Source organism: Cynara cardunculus, assembly GCF_001531365.2.
Source record: "Cynara cardunculus var. scolymus isolate 2C chromosome LG 14, CcrdV1, whole genome shotgun sequence".
In the NCBI taxonomy this organism is placed as follows: Eukaryota; Viridiplantae; Streptophyta; class Magnoliopsida; order Asterales; family Asteraceae; genus Cynara; species Cynara cardunculus.
The window spans coordinates 10,903,909-10,925,112 of NC_037541.1; the positions used below are offsets into that span (position 1 = coordinate 10,903,909).

Below are 21,204 nucleotides of genomic sequence, written 5' to 3' on the forward strand. Positions count from 1 at the left end.
CGGACAATACACAATTTAACCTTTGAGCGGTTTAATATAAACCGGTCAACACACCGTACAATTCTTGGCCGGTTTAACAATCCGGTCAATACATCACATGATTCTTTAAGCGGTTTATGCATTATCCGGTCGCCTCTTGACCGGTTTAAAACAATATACCGGTCACTTCTTGTCCGGTTTAATAGATATCCGGACAAAGCACATCCGGTTTAAGTATACCGATCACCTCTTGACCGGTTTAGACAATATATCGGTCAAGGCACAAGCGGTTTAATTTGTCCGGATTACAATCTGGACAACTCTTGAACGGTTTAACAAGAACTTCTCATAAAATGTATCAAAATTCATAAAAACCAGTTCTAAATGCTTATCAAACTTTATGTAAGCAATTCATATGCAAAGCTTTTATACACTCACCTTTTAGAATTGAGTAACAAAGCTTTTAGAGACTTTCCTCTTCCTGTGCAGATTCTTCAAAACTTTCAAGAAAAACTTTCTAAATTGAGAAAGTGTGTTGTGTGTGTTTTCTTCACAAAGACTATATATACATGCACACCCACAAGGACTTTTGAGAGGCGGCTTAATAGCCGACCCCTCTTTTTTTTTTTAATTATAAACTCCCACACACATATATCATACATACATATATCATATATATATATATATATATAAATAAATATATACTTATATATATATAACTAAAATGATAACCAGATTATTACAGTTTACCTGATAATTTTGGGGTTCATAGAGGTTGAAGGTAAGATCACATCCTTGTATTCTGAATCTAGGGTTTGGTCTTTTTGCACCAACAACTCTCATTTATTATCTTGGTTGTTTGTGTATGTTTTGGGAGTAAAAGAAGTGTTTTTGAGAAGGTTTGTATCATAGATCTAAAGCCTAACTTGAAGATCTATAGTGTTCACCAAAGGAATCTCAAGATTTGGAGTATAACCTAAATTTAGTCTAAATCTAGCAAGGTGAATTCAAGTTAATTTGTGAAAAATATATACATGCCAAAATATGAAGTTTGCCTATTTGGTATATTTGGGTTATAAATCTTATAAAATGCCAATATTTGGGAACTTTAGACATTTTGGCAACTAAATTATAAGTGTGGGTTGTTTTGAGGATTTATCTTATAAATGGAGCTTATTTTGTTCTAAATGCATTTTGGGATATTTGGTTTGAAAAATACATATTGTTATGTTATGAGACATTCTGGAAATATAAGTGGTATGAGTTCATTTGGAAAATGGTTTATCCCAACCAACGAGGGTTTTGGAGTAAATCATACTTTTGGGAGCACGTGTGCATAAATATGGGTCAAATGCATTTTATTGCTTTTGGTGACTTATATTTTCTATTTATTTGAATTGTTGAGTCTTTGGCTCTGATTTGACTTAAATGAGTCTTAGGGACACTTGTTCGATTTAAAGCGCTCTATATTGAGCTTTGGAATTATATGCAGTTATAACATAGTTATATAATAGACTACACGTTTTGAGTGCATTAGTCATTCAGTTAGACTTATGTAATTTTGTATGGCTAGAATGCAATGGATCCATAGGTATAGAATTCAGTTTTGCTTGGGGATGTCAACCCTGTATTGTAACTTGAAGCAGGTATTGGGTCTTGATAGACAATAAGGTGTTGGCTCTTAGAGTCGGGCATCGGTCATCGATCAATATAATGTAATTCCTAGCATATTATAGCTAGGAATAGGCATTGGGTCTTCATAGACATTAAGGTGTGGTCTCTTGGAGTCAGGCATAGGCTATCGATTAATATAATGTAACTTCAAGTGAACGAGCTTATTACTTCATTTGACTAGATATTGGATTTGATTGATGTCAATGGTACATGTATGTGATGCTCATATAACATTAGCTTGTGGCTTACTTATGTGTACCGTCACTACAAATGGTAAATCAGGTCTCCCAATCATCTTTGGATGCTTTATGCCCTTCCATGGGTAAGCGTTATTTAATTGTATAAATAACTTAATTAAAGCTACGTTTCATGTCTTAATGCATTATACTTTTTTTCTTGGTCGTGTGAGTATTGGATTTCGGTTGTGCAATTGAGTATTTTAATTTATGGGTTTTCATCAAGAAAATGGTGTGTTTTTGTAAAGATGTTGCTTTTACGATAAATATATTTTAATTGCAAAATTATAAATTTAATCAACAATATTTCAGTTTTACCGTCTTATGTTTATGCTGAAAACTGCTTGAACCCACTAGGCATTCAGTCTAACAATTTTCTTTTGTTGGCATGTGCATTAGGTTAGTGGGAAAATGGTATCAGTGATACCATGATGAGATGAGCGTTAGATAGTTGCATGAGAAGACTTTAGCTTATCGTTAATGTCTTTTGCCTTTGGAGATAATGATAGTTATTGGGTTACAGTAACACCCGACATTATTTTAGTCTTTGTGTAAAGCTTTGTCTATCTTTTTGTTGATGATGATTTTAGATTCGATATTTGGGGTAATTCAAATATTGATTAAAAGAAAAGGGATTTACCTTTATTTGGTGTATCAATGAAAATTTTAAATTAGTTGCTCTTTCCAGATTTGAGGGTGTTACAGAGAACCTAGACTCATCACATCAAGCATTGGGCAGGTAACACCAGTTTGATGAAGTGGCGTTAGGGGGCAAATGGGTTCATATGTGATTCACAAATGAACTATATGTTCATATGTGAACCCGTTAAATAGTTCACATGTAAACTATTTAACTGATTCATATATGAGCTCACAGGTTCATATATGAATCAGTTAAATAGTTCATATGTTAATCACAATGATTTGTATATGAATCGGTTAAAATAGTTCATATGTTAATTACACGAGTTCACATATGAACATATAGTCTATATGTGAATCAAATAGATTCATATATTAATCCGTTCGCGGTTTATTTGTAAAAGTTACAAAACTACTCTCTCTATTTTTTCCATAACCATAATCCTTGACAATCAAAGTCGAAATTATTGACCAGTTAAAGCCGCAATTATTGATCAGTCAAATCTGATCTTGATTGTAAGAAGAACTAAGATCACTTCTTTACTTTTCAAACATTTACCACTTCTCAAAATAACGTTTGGCTATATATATATATATATATATATATATATATAGGGGCTCATTTAAGGGATAACTGATTAGTTTGTGGTAACTGTGAGATCCAATCTCCATCACATATCAACGGATAAATTAGAAAATTAGTAATTTTGGTAATTTGAGTTAAAATTATAATTAGAGGGCATTTTAGGTATTTCTAAAAACTCCTCTCTCCTATCTCCTCCCTCCTCTCACCTCTCTCCGACCTCGGATCTCTAACCTCCGATGAATATTATTCCAACCGGTACCAAGTAATCATTGTGATACACAATGTGATACCCATTATGGTATCACTGTGATACCATTGTGATTCCAACCCAAACCTTAAAAACAAAATCAAATCCATAATCTAAATTTAAGGAATACATACCGATCATCCACGTTGTGATACCCAAAATACATACAAGATGTAATGTGATACCCAATGTAGTACCACTATGTTACATCTCCGATCGACCACATAAATGACCTCAGTGTGATACCCAAGCACATATATGATGCATTGTGATACCATTGTAGTATCACCGGAGGACGGTGGCTGGAGGACAGGGGACGGAGAGAGGAGAGTTTTAAAATACCTAAAATGTTCTTGCATTAAAAATTTAATTCAAAATTGCCAAAATTATAAATTTCCTAATTTATCTATTGATTTGTGGTTGAGATTGAACCTCACGGTTACCACAAACTAATTAGTTCTCATTTGATTAAGTTCAAACATTTATATGTATGAAGGGTTCAAAGAAGAACCCCTATGAGTTTCATATTTCAAGGCGTTTGGGTTTTGCACAAACACTTTATTTTTGGTTCAGGTTTAGGCAAGGATGGACCCAGAATTTTTTTTAAACGGTGACACCATTTGACTATAAGAAACAAATATACATAATTTTTTTTTAATCGGTGACACCATTTGACTACGAAAATGACACTAACACAATTCGAACTTAGGTCTGGGGTGGAATAAAAGCCTTGCAAACCAACTCTATTAAATAAAACTTATTCTCATTGTAGTTTCAAAATACATATGGTAGCACACAACATATTAATATGGTTGCACCTTTCACGAACCTAAATTTTTTTATCCTTTGATGGAGGAATAATACGGTGGCACATGCCACCGTAACCACCACGGTAGGTCTATCCATGGGTTTAGGATCGAGTTTCAGACCATTCAGGTTTTGCACACCCATACATCAATTTAGTCAAATGATGAATATCAGGTTCCATAAATATCTAGATTGTTTTCTAATCTAAAACGTCGATCCTAATGAATAAACTATGATTATCTTTTATAAAATATCTAGATAAAAAAAATGACCACTTATTATTTTTCATAAATATCTCAAGTGATTGGTTTCTATGAATTATGAGGTTTATAAATGATTAGAAATATATTAGATATATATATATATATATATATATATATATGTGTGTGTGTGTGTGTGTGTATGTATGTATGTATATATATATGGATGGATGATGGATAGATGTATAGGTGCAAGAAAAATGTCAAATGGTGTTGGTACATAAGAGAGAATATGCAACTACCATGAAAGAAAATGATCTTAGTTAAGAGACTAAATTACAATAATTAAAAGCATAACAAAAATATGTCAATTGAAAATAAGCTCATCTTTTTTTCTTTAAAATATTTTAATTTTTTGGTTTTTATGAAAACTCCTTATTTTCAAATGAAAATGAAAATAACATGGAATAAAAAATTGTGATATGACTCATGTTGAGAAATGAAATTGGGAATAAATTTTCATTCCTTCCAGTTTAACCAAGAATAAAATTTTGGGCTTCTAAGGGACATGAACTCATTATATTATAGAAAACCAAACAATTCATTTTATTTGCATTCTCATTCATTACTACTTAATACCGCTAATCAAACATCTCTAAATATCGGCTAAACTGGTAAGTTTCATTTTAATTAATTTACAAACCAAACCTATTATATTACTAGGCTCGGTTGGACGAGCTAAACCAACCATAAACAGTTTGATTTAGTTGATTTAACAATTTTTGTGCCAAAATTTGGAATGGTCGTTTTCGCATAAATAGACGTTTCTAATATAGAGCAAAGATGTCGTATAGGAAATAAGAAGCTAATTAGTAACTTCAATTTATGATTGATACATGTTGTATAATTTAACCAAGATATTCCATGTCTTGCTTCAAACTGTTAACCAAACAAAAAGCAATAACAAAGTTCAACTAAACATTTCAAGAAAAAATAAAAAACATTATTGTTTTCTTAAAACTACATAAAACTGTATTATAACATCGACTGAGACAAAATAATAAAAAAACGAAACATTAAAATCGAGATGTATCTCGCTTTATTGTGCAAATATCCTTCCAGTTTTTTCTCTAAAATAGTGAACCAGAAGTTAAAATCTCTAAAACAATTACATTTAGTTCCAACAAATACTCTATTTTTAGAGATTTCAACATCAATTGTATTATTAAAATATTCTTTAATTTTTCCATTACCATACAATTTAAAATATATATATATATATATATATATATATATATATATATATAACTAATATATCAATCTCATTGGTCAAAAATTATTAAAATAACATTTCTCCTTAAGATCTACATAATTCTCTGTATTTAGAGTTTTTTCAGGATTTCTCTATTTTAAAGAACATGATAAAAAATATGTTAAAGAAATATAAAAAACAAAAACTCAAATTTTTGTATTTTAAAGAATTTATTGAGATGCTGAGTTGTTAAATGACTTATAAGAATGTAATATTGACCTGCAGATCTTAATAATAATAAATAGAAAAAGAATGGAATATGTACCCAAAATTATTCCCTTAATCTCAAATCCTTTTGACTATGCTTATTTAATTAATATTTTATGGCCGCCTAAACCAATATAATTCAAGATTATGGTATTAAATTTGTAGATTTAATTAATCCACAATATTAAATTAAAATTTCCTTATGTTAAAATTGTCATTTGCCAACTAAGAAAAAAAAATGAAATTCTATAACTTTATACAAGCTCATGGATGGTTAAAGATATTAAGCAATAATTAATGAGAATGAAAATAAAAAAAAACTGTTTAGTTTTTAATAATATAATGGGCTCATTTCCTATAAGCCCAAACTTTTATTCTTGGTTAAATTGTAAGAAATGAAAATTCATTTCCATTTTCATTCTTATTTTCATAGTCATGCATTTAAGAAATGGGATTTGCAGATGTTTTGAACATGACTAAACTGTTCATTTAGGTCAGAGTTTCTGTTCAAGTTGTGAATATTTTAGTTTTATATGGTATAGTTCGGTTTTTAAGATTATATGTTTGAAAACGATAACGACATCTACACAATTTGTTCTCAATTATCTCATTTCTTGTGACAAAACTTGTACATGATATTCGAAATCGACAATTTTAAATTATCTTAACATAATTAATTCAACAAATATATTTGAAAATATCGTTATTCTGGTACGACGTAATTAATATAATATTTAAATTAACATAAAATTCAATAATCTATTATATTGAATTTAATTAGTAAATAATCAAATATTATTTAATCTGGTAAATATAAAATAAATTTATTTTGTCCAAACAACTACTGGTGAAAAACACATCCAAACGACGCTCTAATATTATTAACTCCATCTAACGGTTGTTTGGGCATAAACATGTTTATAACCAACAACCCTAAAGCCAGTCAACGTTGCTCCACCTTAAGAGCATTATGGCTGAACCAAATTAGATACACGTCGATTCGCTACGTCGTTGGTTTAAGAGCTCAATAAAAATGAACCAAACGAACTGCGACTCTCGTATATGTCAAACTTGAGCATTCATCTGTTTGTTCAAGCAAAACTTCACACATACAATTGTGCGACACTACAAAGGTATATAACTATTCTTAATGAAAAATAATTAGGGTTCATAAATAAATTTTTTAACAACCCAATGACTAAGATCCGACCTGTTATCGATTTGAGCCCCAAAGTTTTCAAGTTTATACATGTGCCCAGAAAATGAAAAAGTATTTCCAAGAAAGTTATTATTTTCTGAAAATAGCCACAAAAACAATATTTTGTTACAAAATGGTCATAGAATCCACCAATTCCTCAAATATCAAGAAGAAAGTTATGGTATTCATGCTTAATATTACTGGGACCATGGACTTGAGTAAATGACACATTCGGTTTCATTGTTGCGTGTCACGTAACGAGTTATAATGACATTATCGTTCTTTGAGTTGTCAACTTCTTATAAAATATAACATATTGAGTTAGAGGTTGATATTTTATTGACATACGAAAGAGTGTGAAAATGCCAGGTCAAAATTGAATGACTTTCAAAGGATGATCAGTAATTTAGTATTATAAAAAAAAATGATATTTGTATAAGATTTGAGTTAAATAAGAGTGGCACGATCATGGGGACGCTAAATATTTATAGCACAAGACATTTGATACAAGAACATGAACAGTTCGATAAATCAATTAACCATTCTTTGAGTTGATTGATCAGTACTTCAATTTTGGACATATTAATTACTTATGAATAAATGATTTAGATTTATCAAACGGCTACCATTTCATTGTAAGCAATGATGAGCTCGAATAACTATTGAATAAACTATTTAGGGTACATTGGTTTACATGATTGTTTTCGAGAGATTTGGATTTCATGAAAGGATTTGGACTTGGAGGGATTTGAAACCACTGGTGTGTTTGGTTTGTAGAATTTGGATTGGAATTGGATTTTATTATTATAAATAATTTACAGAAAAAATTATAAATAATTATAAAAATAATTGAATTACATTTTTATTAATCAATTCTTACAAAACAAATGCTTTCAACATTTTTTAAAACCTTATTGCATACAATCCTACGAAATCCCGAGCACTCCCTAAGGATTTCAAAATCCTATGTTTGAAGATTTCAATTAAATCCTATGATTTCAAATCCGGACAATCCAACAAACCAAACATGAAATTGAAATAGATTTGAAATGCAAATCCCCCCAAATCCATTCCATTTCTTCAAACCAAACGAGGCCTTAGGATTTATGTGACTTCATGCATAGTATTATTTATCAAAAAGGAAGATGAATTTATGTAATTTTACCGACCATCAGAATAATTATTTAAAAAAAACAGATTTCTTAAAATAAAAAATGCACATCACATCCTAATTCATTAAAGTTTACTTCTAATAAATTATATATAAATAAATATATATATATATATATATATATTAATAATATAATACAAACATGGCATTTTGAATTTAAGGAAAAAAACAAGAAGTGAAACTTCCCTTGCATCTTACATGCTTGTTAATTGTTATATGATGCATAGGTAATGAAAATTTCTCTTTAATTATTAAATATAATATTTAATAACTAATTTTTTATGTAAATAAGTTAAAAAGTTATCTGTTTTTTTAATTATAAGTTTTCGGGTCAACTTATGTACATGGATTAATTCTTTGGGTGATTACGAATGATCTGAAGTAATCGTAGATGAACTGTTATGACCACAAGGGCTTTGGCTATGTCTGGATTTGAACCCGAATGGATGAGATATTCCTCTACACCCTCTGAGGATTAACAGGTGCGCCAATTATTTTTTTCAAAAAAAATATCTTACAATTTCTAGATGTTGCGACTTTAGTTCGTTAAATACTGGTGGTACCTCTTTTGAAAAACTATAACAACGCATAGATACCCTGACTTAGATCATAATTGTTACACTGAACTATATATTGGTCCATGTGGTTTATCGAAAATAATATTTTTCATCAGCACAATTTTGAAATTTGTAATTTACTCTTATTTTTTATTTGGAAGTGTGTTATTTGACAATAAAACACATATTGAACCATTGAACATAGTATTAAAAATTCAGTTAATTAACCACAAGGGTGGTGCCTGATTGGTTTGAGCTTGACTCCAAAGGTTAAAAGTACCAGGATGGCTCAGGTTCAAATCTAAGGAGGAATAAAAAACCCCCTTGTGGCCACAGAGGTTTAAATACGGTGACTCTGAGCTATTTGCAAAGCAGGTGGTCGTCCTGGGATTTGTCGGCTCGCGTAGCGGGTTAGATATCCAGGTTAATAAAAAAATCAGTTAATTAAATGTTTTTCTTTTCAAATTCAATTAACCAATTAAGCCATACACTTGGGACCAATATCTCAATATCAACTTTTTCTAAAGCTTTGAATGAAACTTCATATCCGTAACACACGAACGATGTGACTATAAAGTCATTAAAAACTTGATTGAAGAACCAACATTTATTGAAGTAGCTATAGAGTCGATTACAATTGTTAGAGTTCCAAAACTAACCCTACATAATATTCATATTATCTTGTGGGGTTAGAATTCAGAAACTAACTTGTGGTGTTCGAGTTTAAAAACCATCTTTTGGTAGGAATGACAAAAAAAACTTAAATCGATGGTGAAAACAGAAAGCCGGAATTTTTGAGCCGGGTTCAGGGACTTCTTATCAAGGAAGGGGGGGATCCGGGACATATTTGGGGATTTTATTGGGGACGGAGACCGAGGCGGAGATTGTGATCACCGGCCTGACCCGACCCGATGTTTGTGTGTGTATATATATATATATATCTTCAAAAGGAAACACTAGCATTAAAATTTAAAAAGGTTTTTATTCACTTTAACTCAACAACCAAATAAGTGTCACGAAAAAAATCTAGTTTATTTGTCTAACCGTAAAATCGTGAAGTTAGGTAGATGCTATTTGAATTTCTATTTATTTTTATATTGTAATTTAAGAAATTGTTTATTATTGGTTTGATTACGTTTGAGACATTTAGATTTGCATGTTAAAAAATGTAATTTACTTTAGGTTATGAAAATTAACATCTTGTAATTTTTTTCACGCCATTTTTTGTTTCACTTTCGGGTATAACCAACAATGAATGAGGAAACCAACGGGAAAATGAGATATTTTCCCTTAAAGGGTTACCCAACTGGGTTCAAGGAAACTGCAGGGGGACCGATGAGGATCCCCGATAAGATCCTCGACGGAGATCATAGTAGTTATAGAGATGGTTTTAGTTATTCGTTTCGGGGATGGGGATATCAATAACTGGCCGAAACCCGACTTATTGCCATTCCTACCTTGTGGGGTTAATCAGCTCAACTGATGATAAAGTTTAGGTCTTTGGAGACCCTCTCCAAAAATCATCAGTTCAAGTCCTACAAGAACGTTAAGAATTTTTCTGATTATTATCTAACTGACTATAATTAATATAATATAACTAATTGGTATTGATTTAATTAAGACGTTGATATACAACTGAGTTGGTTTGGTTTCGTTAATACACCCCTATATAATACCTTAGTTGCCTACCAACTTTTAGTTTTGTTTTATTAAAGAGGCTTTTTTCACACCGTATTAATTAATATAACTTAATTTATTCTTTATCCAAAAAATTAATTTTATTTTATCGCAACGCGTTTAGCATTGCGTGCAGGGGCGGAACACGACTGTTGTAGTCCGGGGGGCCGAATTAAGAACATCTTCAATAGATTTTTTAAAATTGAGAAAATAAAGATTTTAGACATATTTTTGCTCCAACAGCATCTCCAAAACTCTCCAAAATGGAGAAAACATGAGAGAGTGTAAACCAAAAATGATTATAACAAGAGAGAAACATTTTTTAGCATATTCACACCGATAGGAATCCTTGATATTAATGGTTTATGATAGAGAAATAATATTTTTATTAGAGTTTTAATTCTCCATGAGGAATATGCTGGACATGCTATAATACTGTAAAATTTTATAAATCCAAATGATTCGTTTTTAGACTATTAAATTTTAAAAAAAAAGTTTGATTAATGTAAGATTAAAACTCGAAACATTCAAAGTATTAACGGAAAATTAGTAATATCAACTTAAACATTATTTATATATAATTAATACATTATATAATTTACTCCAAAAACTTAAACATTCAAAGCATTAACAAAAAAAATAGTAATACCAGTGTAATTTACTCTACAAACTTATGTCATGGAGTCCGATTATATCACTCTTGTATTTTCATCTAAACTCATGCAGTAACAAATGTTTATTTAATCGACGAATTACTTTTTATCGCGGTTGTTATTAATATTTTATTAATTTTATAATTATGAAGACTTTGTTTGATCGTTATATCATCAAAACTTCATTTCAATATATTTTATAATCATAATATTTAAGTATAAAATTATCATTTTAAAACTCTAAGGGGCCGTTTACCTAAATGCTTACCCGGTAAACGTTTATCTTAAGAGTCAACACTATTATTTATTTTATCGGGTAAGATTGTAGTACATCAAAACGTATCTTATGCAACAATTTTACCTGGTAAGCGCTTACCCAGATAAGAGTCGTCACCCTCACTTACGGGGTAAAACTTTCCATTCTTATCATCGCTCTTACCGGGTAAGATTTTTGCCCTTTGYCATGTTCAGYTGGTAAGAAAAATTGTCCAGTAAGTACTCACCGGGTAAGCGTTTAGTAAACGRCCCCTAARTCTCYTTAACAATTGTTTCACAATAAAATATTTAGTTCTAACTATAGAAACCAACAATTTTTAGCCTAATTAAAATGAAAAATAAACAATATTTAGCTTGACAAACAATGAAGAGATCAAGTTATTATTTAAATAAAACATTTGCTAGACTTGATATGTATTATTTTAATGGTAAATAAATGGGGAGGCCAAAATAAAATTTCAATTATTTTATAATTAAATTTTCAATCTATTGTAGGATGGAGATGCAAAGGCACAGGGGCCATGGCCCCCCTATGCCCCTTAAGCCATCCGCCACTGATTGCGTGCGTACCTTCAATTTCCAACATGTAACGAGGTCAACTTAATTATGTATACATAACACATATACATACATCTATACATATTATAAAGATACTTGTACAATCTAATAAGATATATCTTAATTTTAGTGTTTATTTTTTTTAGTCGATATTATAGTACGGTTTTATGTGGTTTTGAGAAAACGATAATATTTTTATTTTTGAATAAACTATAAATATGAAGATATTATAAAAAATAAAAAAAATATTGATATTAGTATCAAACTAACTATTTAAAAATTTTCATTTTTTGTGTATTTCTTTAATTCATTTTTTTATTTTTGGTTTAATAATATAACTTTTTATAAATATAGTAATTAAATATTTTGTTAGAAGTCTATAATTATTCTAATTATATTTTAGTTTTTTTATATTTAAAATGAAATGTTTATTCTCTATTTGATTATGTTTATCTGAAGTTAGTTATACAAATTCAAAAATGAAACTTTAATAAGTTGTACTTACGCACAAGTTACTTGTAATCTTGAATTTTAAGTAATATGCATCAATATACAGTACTTCATGTATAAAAAATGGTTTTTAAGAGTTTTTATCAAATACTTTATAATATAAAATTATAAAGGATGTTAAATATCTGAATATTAGTGAAAGTTCAAACGAGAATATCTTTATCACATGTGATAATATACATGAGAGGATCTGGTGGTGTGCAGACAACTTGAATCGCGCGAAAGGTCTTCCGCACCTGTAATTTAATATCACATGTGATTGACTGTAATAAAAGACCGTTCTTGCATTCTCGTAAAATGAAAATGTTCCTGTTTAAACGCTTCTCTCTAGAAAAAGAATGGGTAATCGTAGGTCTTCCAAACTAGCTTACATTTTTTCCGTCTGAATATTTTTTCAAAGTTGAAATAAATAGATCTTGTAAATCTAAATAAGAATCGGCTTATTCTTAATGACGACAACCAATAGACAAAAAGTTGTAACTTGTAAATTTAACACGGTTTTTAAATAACTCTGATAATTTAGAATATAAAACACAATTTCGTATTTCGAAATCAATATCATTTTGGTCAATCTCGTATATGTTTCGAAAGGTCAATCCAATCGACTTTCAGAACCGTTTTTTAATCTAATTTAAACCTGAAAATACCATTTTGACTCGGGGTTCAATTTCTTTTAGTCAAACAAACATAATAAAGTGCTCGAGTCGATTCTTGTAGTTCGTCAAAGATGGTAAACGATGGCATACAAAATAGAAAAAACGAAACCCTAACCTATATATAATCACATTAAACCTCTTAGGGTTATATTCGTTTAAAGTTGTAGCCGTTAATTTAATGTACAACTTTTAATGCATGATGTATAAATTTGATATTTTAATTTAAAAAAAGAATAATTGGTTGGAGAAAAGGAATAAAAATAAAAAACTACTTAGAATTTAAAATAGAAAATTGGTGTGTTGTTGCCTCCCTCTATGTTGAAATTCACTTTCTATAAAAGGCAACCAATTGAATGCATGAATCCCACAACCAACATAACCTGCAAAGCAAAATCCCTTCATTCTTTCATCTTTCTACAATGAAAACCTTTCTACTTTTAGCAATTCTTGTGGTGGGTGTTCTTCTTTCTCTTTCTCCTGGTGTCTATGGCTACACGAAGTCCGAGATCACGTCGTGGTGCAACCAAACGCCCCATCCGGAACCCTGTGAGCAGTTCTTGAGCCCTAACTCGAACTATGGTCCCATCAAACAGAAACCCGATTTCGTGAAAGCTTTACTGAAAGTCACGTTAGAACGTGCAAAACATGCAGGGTCGCACACGCTGACGCTCGGCCCAAAATGCCGTAACGAGCGTGAGAAGGCTGCATGGTCCGATTGTTTGGAGCTGTATGAAAACACTATTGATAGGATCAGCAAAACCGTTGATCCCACCAAGTGTAGCCAGGTTGACATGCAAACCTGGCTTAGTTCAGCCCTCACGAATATCGAGACGTGTAGGGCTGGGTTTGAGGAGTTGGGTGTTAGCGACTACATATGGCCACTGATGAACAATAACGTTTCATCTTTGATTAGCAATACGTTAGCAATGAATAAAGCACAAAATTCATCGTATAGCGTCCCAAAGGATAAAAAATCAGGGTTTCCTGCTTGGGTGAAGCCAGGTGACCGGAAACTACTGCAATCATCGTCACCTCAAGCAAACATAGTGGTGGCTCAGGATGGCTCAGGTAACTACAAGACCATTGGGGCCGCCATAGCTGCGGCCGCAAAGAGGTCAGGGAGCGGGAGGTACGTGATACGTGTGAAGGCAGGTGTTTACAAGGAAAACATCGAAATCGGTTCAAAATTAAAGAACATAATGCTACTAGGAGATGGCATTGGGAAAACTATTATCACTGGTAGCAAAAGTGTTGGAGGAGGCACCACCACCTTCAAATCAGCCACTCTTGGTAAGCCAAACACAAGGTTTATTCAAAAGTTTCTTTAAAAATCTCATTTGTGACGGCTTTGTCCCGTTGCTAAAATCCGACTAGCATCAACGTCGTCGGGAAAACTGTGTTGCGGGATCATTTCTCGTCACTAAAAGTTTAAATTTTTTACTGCGGGATTCGTTAAAAAATCAAAAATCTTTGCTAACATTTTCGTTGATAATATTTGCCGTCGGTTAAAAGCATCGCAAAATGGATAATATTTGTAGAAATAAATTGAAATCAATCAATTGTGACGGTTATTGTTATAAGCGACAGTTTAATCTGTCGCTAAAGCTGGTGTAACATTTTCAGTCCAACAAGTAATAAAATATTGTAATTTTTGAAATGAATTTCAGCGGTGGTTGGAGACGGATTTATCGGCCGTGGCATCACCGTTAGAAACACCGCGGGCCCACAAAACCACCAGGCCGTGGCGGTCCGTAGCGGCTCCGATCTGTCGGTATTCTACCAATGCAGCTTCGAAGGGTACCAAGACACATTATACGTCCACTCCGATCGACAATTTTACCGAGAATGCGATGTTTACGGGACCGTCGATTTCATTTTCGGCAACGCTGCCGTGGTTTTCCAAAACTGCAACATTTACGCCCGTAAACCGCCAAACAAGACCAACACGTTGACCGCTCAGGGGCGCACCGACCCAAACCAGAACACCGGAATTTCAATCCACAACTGCCGTGTCACAGCGGCCTCCGACCTAAAAGGTGTCACCGGCGTTAAAACGTACCTCGGGAGACCATGGAAGCAATACTCGAGAACGGTTTTCCTTAAAACGAGCCTCGATAGTTTGATCGATCCCGCCGGATGGATGCCCTGGAGCGGCAATTTCGCGTTAAGTACGTTGTATTACGGCGAGTATATGAACACCGGTGGTGGTTCATCAACGGCGAAAAGGGTTAATTGGAAAGGTTACCATGTGATCACTAGTAGCATCGAGGCGGCGAAGTTCACCGTCGGGAACTTTATCTCCGGCGGCTCGTGGTTGCCGGCAACCAATGTGCCATTCACTTCTGGTCTGTAATTCAAATGTTCATATGTTGTAATTTATTTTTTTATTCTGTGAAATTTCTTGGATTATGGAATGAATATTTGAATATATTTTGGTTTTAGTCACCCATATAATACTAATTTTTAAATTCAATTCGTAAAATGTTGGGTTAAATACACACACACATAATTAGATCCGTAGCTAAATCCGTTGCTGATAGCCCGTTGGCAAACTAGCGGGTAATACTATCAGCGACGGTTTCTATCAAAGATGAACCTTTATCAGTGACGAATTAGCGATGTAAGCAGTCAACAAATGATTAGTCACGGATTTACAATGGAAAAACAAATTTTTTAAGCGACGGCAGAAGTCGTTGATTTTTAAAAATTTAAAGAAAAATAAATTAAAATTACAGATTTCTTGTGTTTTCTATACAAAAATAACGAACCAAGACTGTTAAACAAATCAAAAATAACATTTAATACAATTTAAAATATCAAATTCATACAATCTAATATTCGAAAGTTAATTAAATAACAATCTAAGGGGTTGTTTGTTTACCTCTAAATAGTTTCATTAAGAGATGAATCTTATTTGGCAAAAAAAAAAGTCTGTCTCTTAATGGTTTTAAAACTCTCTGAATGATTTTGTATCCTGGATACCCCTTAACCATTAAGAGTCCTAATTTCATTGTACACAATTACCAAACAATTATATTTCATTTTGCATTATATCATGAGAGCCTCTTAATCATTCTGACCACTTAACCATTCTGTACAACCATTCAGCAATTACCAAACAACCACTAACTACCGGAAGGACCAGGAGACCCGGGAGGGCCAAGAAGTAAGGAAGAGGAGAAAACGTATCATAAAATTAAACCACAATAATTCAGTAATAAGAAAGTTTGGCTAATATGTCCTTGGTATGATTGGGTCAATATTACTTATTAAATTGAAACTACAATAATTTATTGACGATTTTTATAATCTAGTAACTAGGGTTGGATTTATGTGAGATCAACCTGTTTTCGTAAAACCTGTGAGATTATTATTTTACACTTGAAACTTCACAGCAAAATATTGTGAAGGTTAAAAAAAAAGCCGAACTTTCACAGCAAAAACACTGTGAAGATTACTATCATAATGTTTCGCTCTGAAGTTTCAAGTGTAAAAAAATAATCTCACGGGTCTCTCGAAAACATGTTGGTCTCACGTGATTCAAAGTCTTAGTAACTATATATTAATAAGAAAACTTATACTACAAGTTGCGGCTAATATATATCATTAATTTTATGCGATCTTGAAATTTAGAGTTAGGGGCCGTTTACCAAACACTTACCTGATAAGCATCTAGCAGCAAAATTCAACACTATCATTTACTTACCGGATAAGATTTTAGTCAACAAAAAACGGCTTTCTATGCAACAAATTATCCGGTAAGAGCTAACCGTGGTAAGAGTCATTGCCCTCACTTACCGGGTAAGACTCTAGGTTCTTATCTCGCTCTTACCGGGTAAGATTCATAGTTCTTTCCATATTCATCCGATAAGGTAATGTAACTTGGTAAGCGCTGACCCAAGTAAGCAATCGATAAACGACCCCTTACATAACCCTTGATCAATATCCCTAACAACATCTTTACTTATCAACTTGTTTAGAAATTTATAATTTTTTTACATTTTTTATAAATATTATATTCTTTAATAACGAACTGGTCCATAACCTAAATTACAGTTTTTTCTTATTATTTAATTGGATTGGATCCCACTGTCTTGATCAAGAACGTGTTCACATTTATGAACCTTTTTCCCTTCGACGTTAAGTTGGCATGTACTGCTTACTTCAATGGTGTAAAAATTTATGAACTCGTCAACTAGGTTTAATAACCTTCAACTGGAGATGCTCTAAGGACTTGAACTCGTGATATTTATTTAGCAAACCCAATGTCTTAACAGTTAAGCTGTATCTTAAAATTGGTGTCAGTTATGTTACCAAACGATAAACTCTAAACGTCACAACAGCTATCGGAAAACGTACATACCAAAATTTTGAACTCATTTAAACCTTTGGTTTCTATATTATTTTCAACAACCGTCATAACGGGATCGTTGCTGATTTCTTTAATTTAATTTACTCGGTTATATTTTTGAAAAGTTACTTTAATTTTTAACTTTAATGTATGACTAATTACTAGTTGTGTACTCGCGCAATGCGGCGGGAGCCGTGAATTTTAACGATTTTGAAGTTTCACTGGTTTTATTAGAGAAGATTTAACGATGATATAAGTTACACTTGGTCTTTACATATTAATACAATTTGAATAAATAAGAGTTTTGGTTCCAATTACAATCTATCGATGAAAACATTTGTATGACAATTTAAAATCTAATATATTTAAAATCCAACATATTTAAACGACTTCACAAATATGTTCGATTTACACCAAGAGCAAAGAATCAAGAGATCGAAACCGAGAGTTCTAGAACAATTGAATGTGAGATGAATGAGATAACTTTTAATAACTCATGATGAATATCAGTTTGAATCTCAAATTGAGGGATGAGAGAAGACATAGAGGTATGAAAGGGTGAAGACATGAGTGATATGTGTCAAAAGTATCTTAGAAACATAAAAAGAAAAGGTAACAATGTGCATTGGTAACTTGCACACTATGTTATTTTAATTGTATATTAAGAGATTTTAAGATTGAATGCATAAAGTAGTAGTACTTAATGCATTATGAGTTGTTTTTAAGACTTTTAAAACTTTGTGCATAAATGTATAGTACTTTGTACATTAAAAATTGTTTTTAAAACTTTTGATAAATCTAATTTATAAGATAGTATATATGCATATCAACCGTCACGTATGTTGAATAATTAGATGTCTACTTTTTCAATTTTCATTGGAAATTTAAAATTGGTATTTAAATTAATCCTTTCTTTCCACCGTCATTTTGCAATCATTAAATGTTTAAGAATTTTAGTATAAAATTATAAAATATAAAACTTTGGGGGTCAAATAATGAAAACCAAAAAAGAAAGAAAGATTCATAGCTTAAGAGTTAAGAGTGTTGTTCCCTCTTAAATTTGTTATTAGGGTTTGTTTTTGCCACCCATAAAGCCAATATTCTTTGCCTTTGTGTGACTGTCTTTTTTAATTAAATTTATAAATTTCAAAAAATAAATAAATAATAAAATGGAAAAAAAAGAAAAATGATTAATGGAATAAAACAATACAACTTTCTTATTCCTCTTTTAGATGTAATCTTACCTTCTTTGAAAGTTTATGTGAACACTTGATATAATGCTGTAAAATCTTATATTAGTTGGGGAGGGGAACGAAATTTGTTTTATAAAGGACTGAATATCTTATGTATTAGATGTATTTTAAAACTGTGAGTCCATGTGTGTGGAGAAAGTAGACAATATCGGGTAAGGTTGGTTTGAGATGTTAGAAATGGAATAATTTAGTTAAGTTTAACATGAACAATGATTAATCAAAGTAATATATTGTTGGTTCATATGTGAAATGCTCACAAAACACACTCAACTTGTTCACCATATTATTCCGAATTGATGTTCATAAGAATATATCTTCACAACCATAAGGTCTTCATAAGAATGTGCTCATAGTTGTTCATAAGAATGCGTTCATAACCATAACACGTTCATAAGATAGTGCTCATAACCATAAAGTTTTCGTAGGTGTTCAATAAAAAAATTTCATAGGTGTTCATATGCCATGATCTTTTCCACAAATACTTCTGTTCAAGAATGTTCACCAATGTTTATTTATATTCGGTTTTTCATTTATTATAACTATGTCATGATTAATTTTAATATATAGATTTCAAATATTAAGGGTTAAGATTGATTCACATGATAAACACCAATTATTGGGTTAACAAAAGAACCAACACCTGTGTATATAGGGTTGGGTTCCAGCGAAAGGGGAGGTAATGGTGAGAAATGTTAGAAGAGATTTCCACCCTTGAATCAATCATAACTGAACGCCAACACTAATGAGGTGCACCAAGATGCACCAAATCAGTTTCCTTCTAAAACGAAATTCATTTGTGGGCATTAGATTAAAAGTGATCAAGGGTTCAGATTCCTTCTTACGCTTCTCAACTTAACATTTTTTCTCAAATGATTCTTCGCCTATATATACAGGGTTGGGTTTTGGTGAGAATGGAAGTTATAATTAGAAAGGTAAGAATGGATCTCCACCTTGAAAAAGTGCATACCTCCTGGGATTATGCGTAGTAAATGAAATTTAGGGACCAATTATATAAAAAATTGCATACCACAAGGAACAAATCCATTATTTACTCTATAATATCTTTCATAGATTTTAAGTTGGATAAATTGCATGAAAATGTAACATGCATTAGTTTCATAAATATTTTGAATAACGTACTTCCAAAAGTTTCATTTTGGTATATGAGATGTGAAATCTCAAACTTTTAAATAATTGGTTTACCTATATATCAGGTAACAAATAAATTATAATGACACGTAGTTAAAAAAAATGACGTGAAACCTATAATATAGGAAATATTAAAAGATATTATTTTATTAAAACCCAAATGCCCAATAACAGGGATTTGAGTTGGCGTCCGCAAATTTCATGAATGATCGCTCTTTCTTCTTCAATCAGCGCTTTCGTCTTGCAAATCTTCCCTTGCTCGTCGTCACTGATCTTCTACATCGATGTTATTGTCGTGTTAGGTATGTGAAATCCTTGTATTTCTTCTTCACCAACTCGATATTTCTGTCGTTTTAGAACTTTTTCTAAAAATTCCCCTTTTTGTGTATGTAAGGTTTGAATATGCTAGAAACAGAGATTTCATCGTTTGAAGCAGTACGGTGGTTTCCTATGTCGGATAGAGATTTCAACATTTGAAGGAGTACAGAGTTAGGGATAAAGGGATAGAGATTTCATCATCTTCAGGAAGAGAACAAAGTTGGGATGGTGTTCTTGGTGTATTTGTCAAAAGAAGTAGTTCTTTATCCATATTGAGTTTGGCCAGAAAACCATTTCGATTTCAAGACATCGATGGTTTTCTGGTGGAATATGATGGTTTTCCAATGTGGGTATGATTGAATTCAACCATGAGCAGATGATATTGACATGTGTCTCTTTGAATACAAGAAGCAACTCTTCCATGTTATTGTTCAATAGGATAAAAAAATATTATATTAAATAAATTATCTTGTCTAAAAAGTTACAAATTTTATTATTTTAAACATATTACAAATTTTACTAATTTTTTAGAAAATACGTTAGTTCGATTTTCTTAGGTGGCGTTTGGTTCGCAGATTCTAGAGAAATCTGATGGAATTGGAATGTTAAATTCCATTGACCAAATTCCATTCCCTCCATTGGTTCATTCTTTTTCACGAAAAGAATCTTCAAAATCCTACAAATTCTACAAATAAAGGAATTTAACATTCTTTAGCAACTATATGATATTTTGATGGAATGGAATCTCCATCTTCATTATACCAAATATGCCCTTAACCTAATATACTATAATCTCATAAAACTTAATATGACCATTGTCGACTACTTCTCGACCACTATTGATCTGAACCACCATCGACGACCACCACCAACTACCACCGATCTGAACCATCGCCGACCACCACCACCGACTACCATTGATCTAAACCACCGCCAACCACCACCGCCGCCGACTACCACCAATCTGAACCACCGCCGACCACCACC

At 31.9% G+C, this 21,204-nt stretch overlaps 1 protein-coding gene across 1 annotated transcript; it reads left to right on the top strand.

Moving 5' to 3' along the window:
• The first annotated feature begins 13,565 nt into the window (after positions 1–13,565).
• On the top strand, positions 13,566–15,526 carry LOC112526476 (pectinesterase 2-like). Its single transcript, XM_025136758.1, has 2 exons — positions 13,566–14,436; positions 14,814–15,526. Exons 1-2 carry the CDS (start codon positions 13,566–13,568, stop codon positions 15,497–15,499), a joined length of 1,557 nt encoding a protein of 518 aa, XP_024992526.1. The 3' UTR covers positions 15,500–15,526.
• The last annotated feature ends 5,678 nt before the right edge of the window (positions 15,527–21,204 follow it).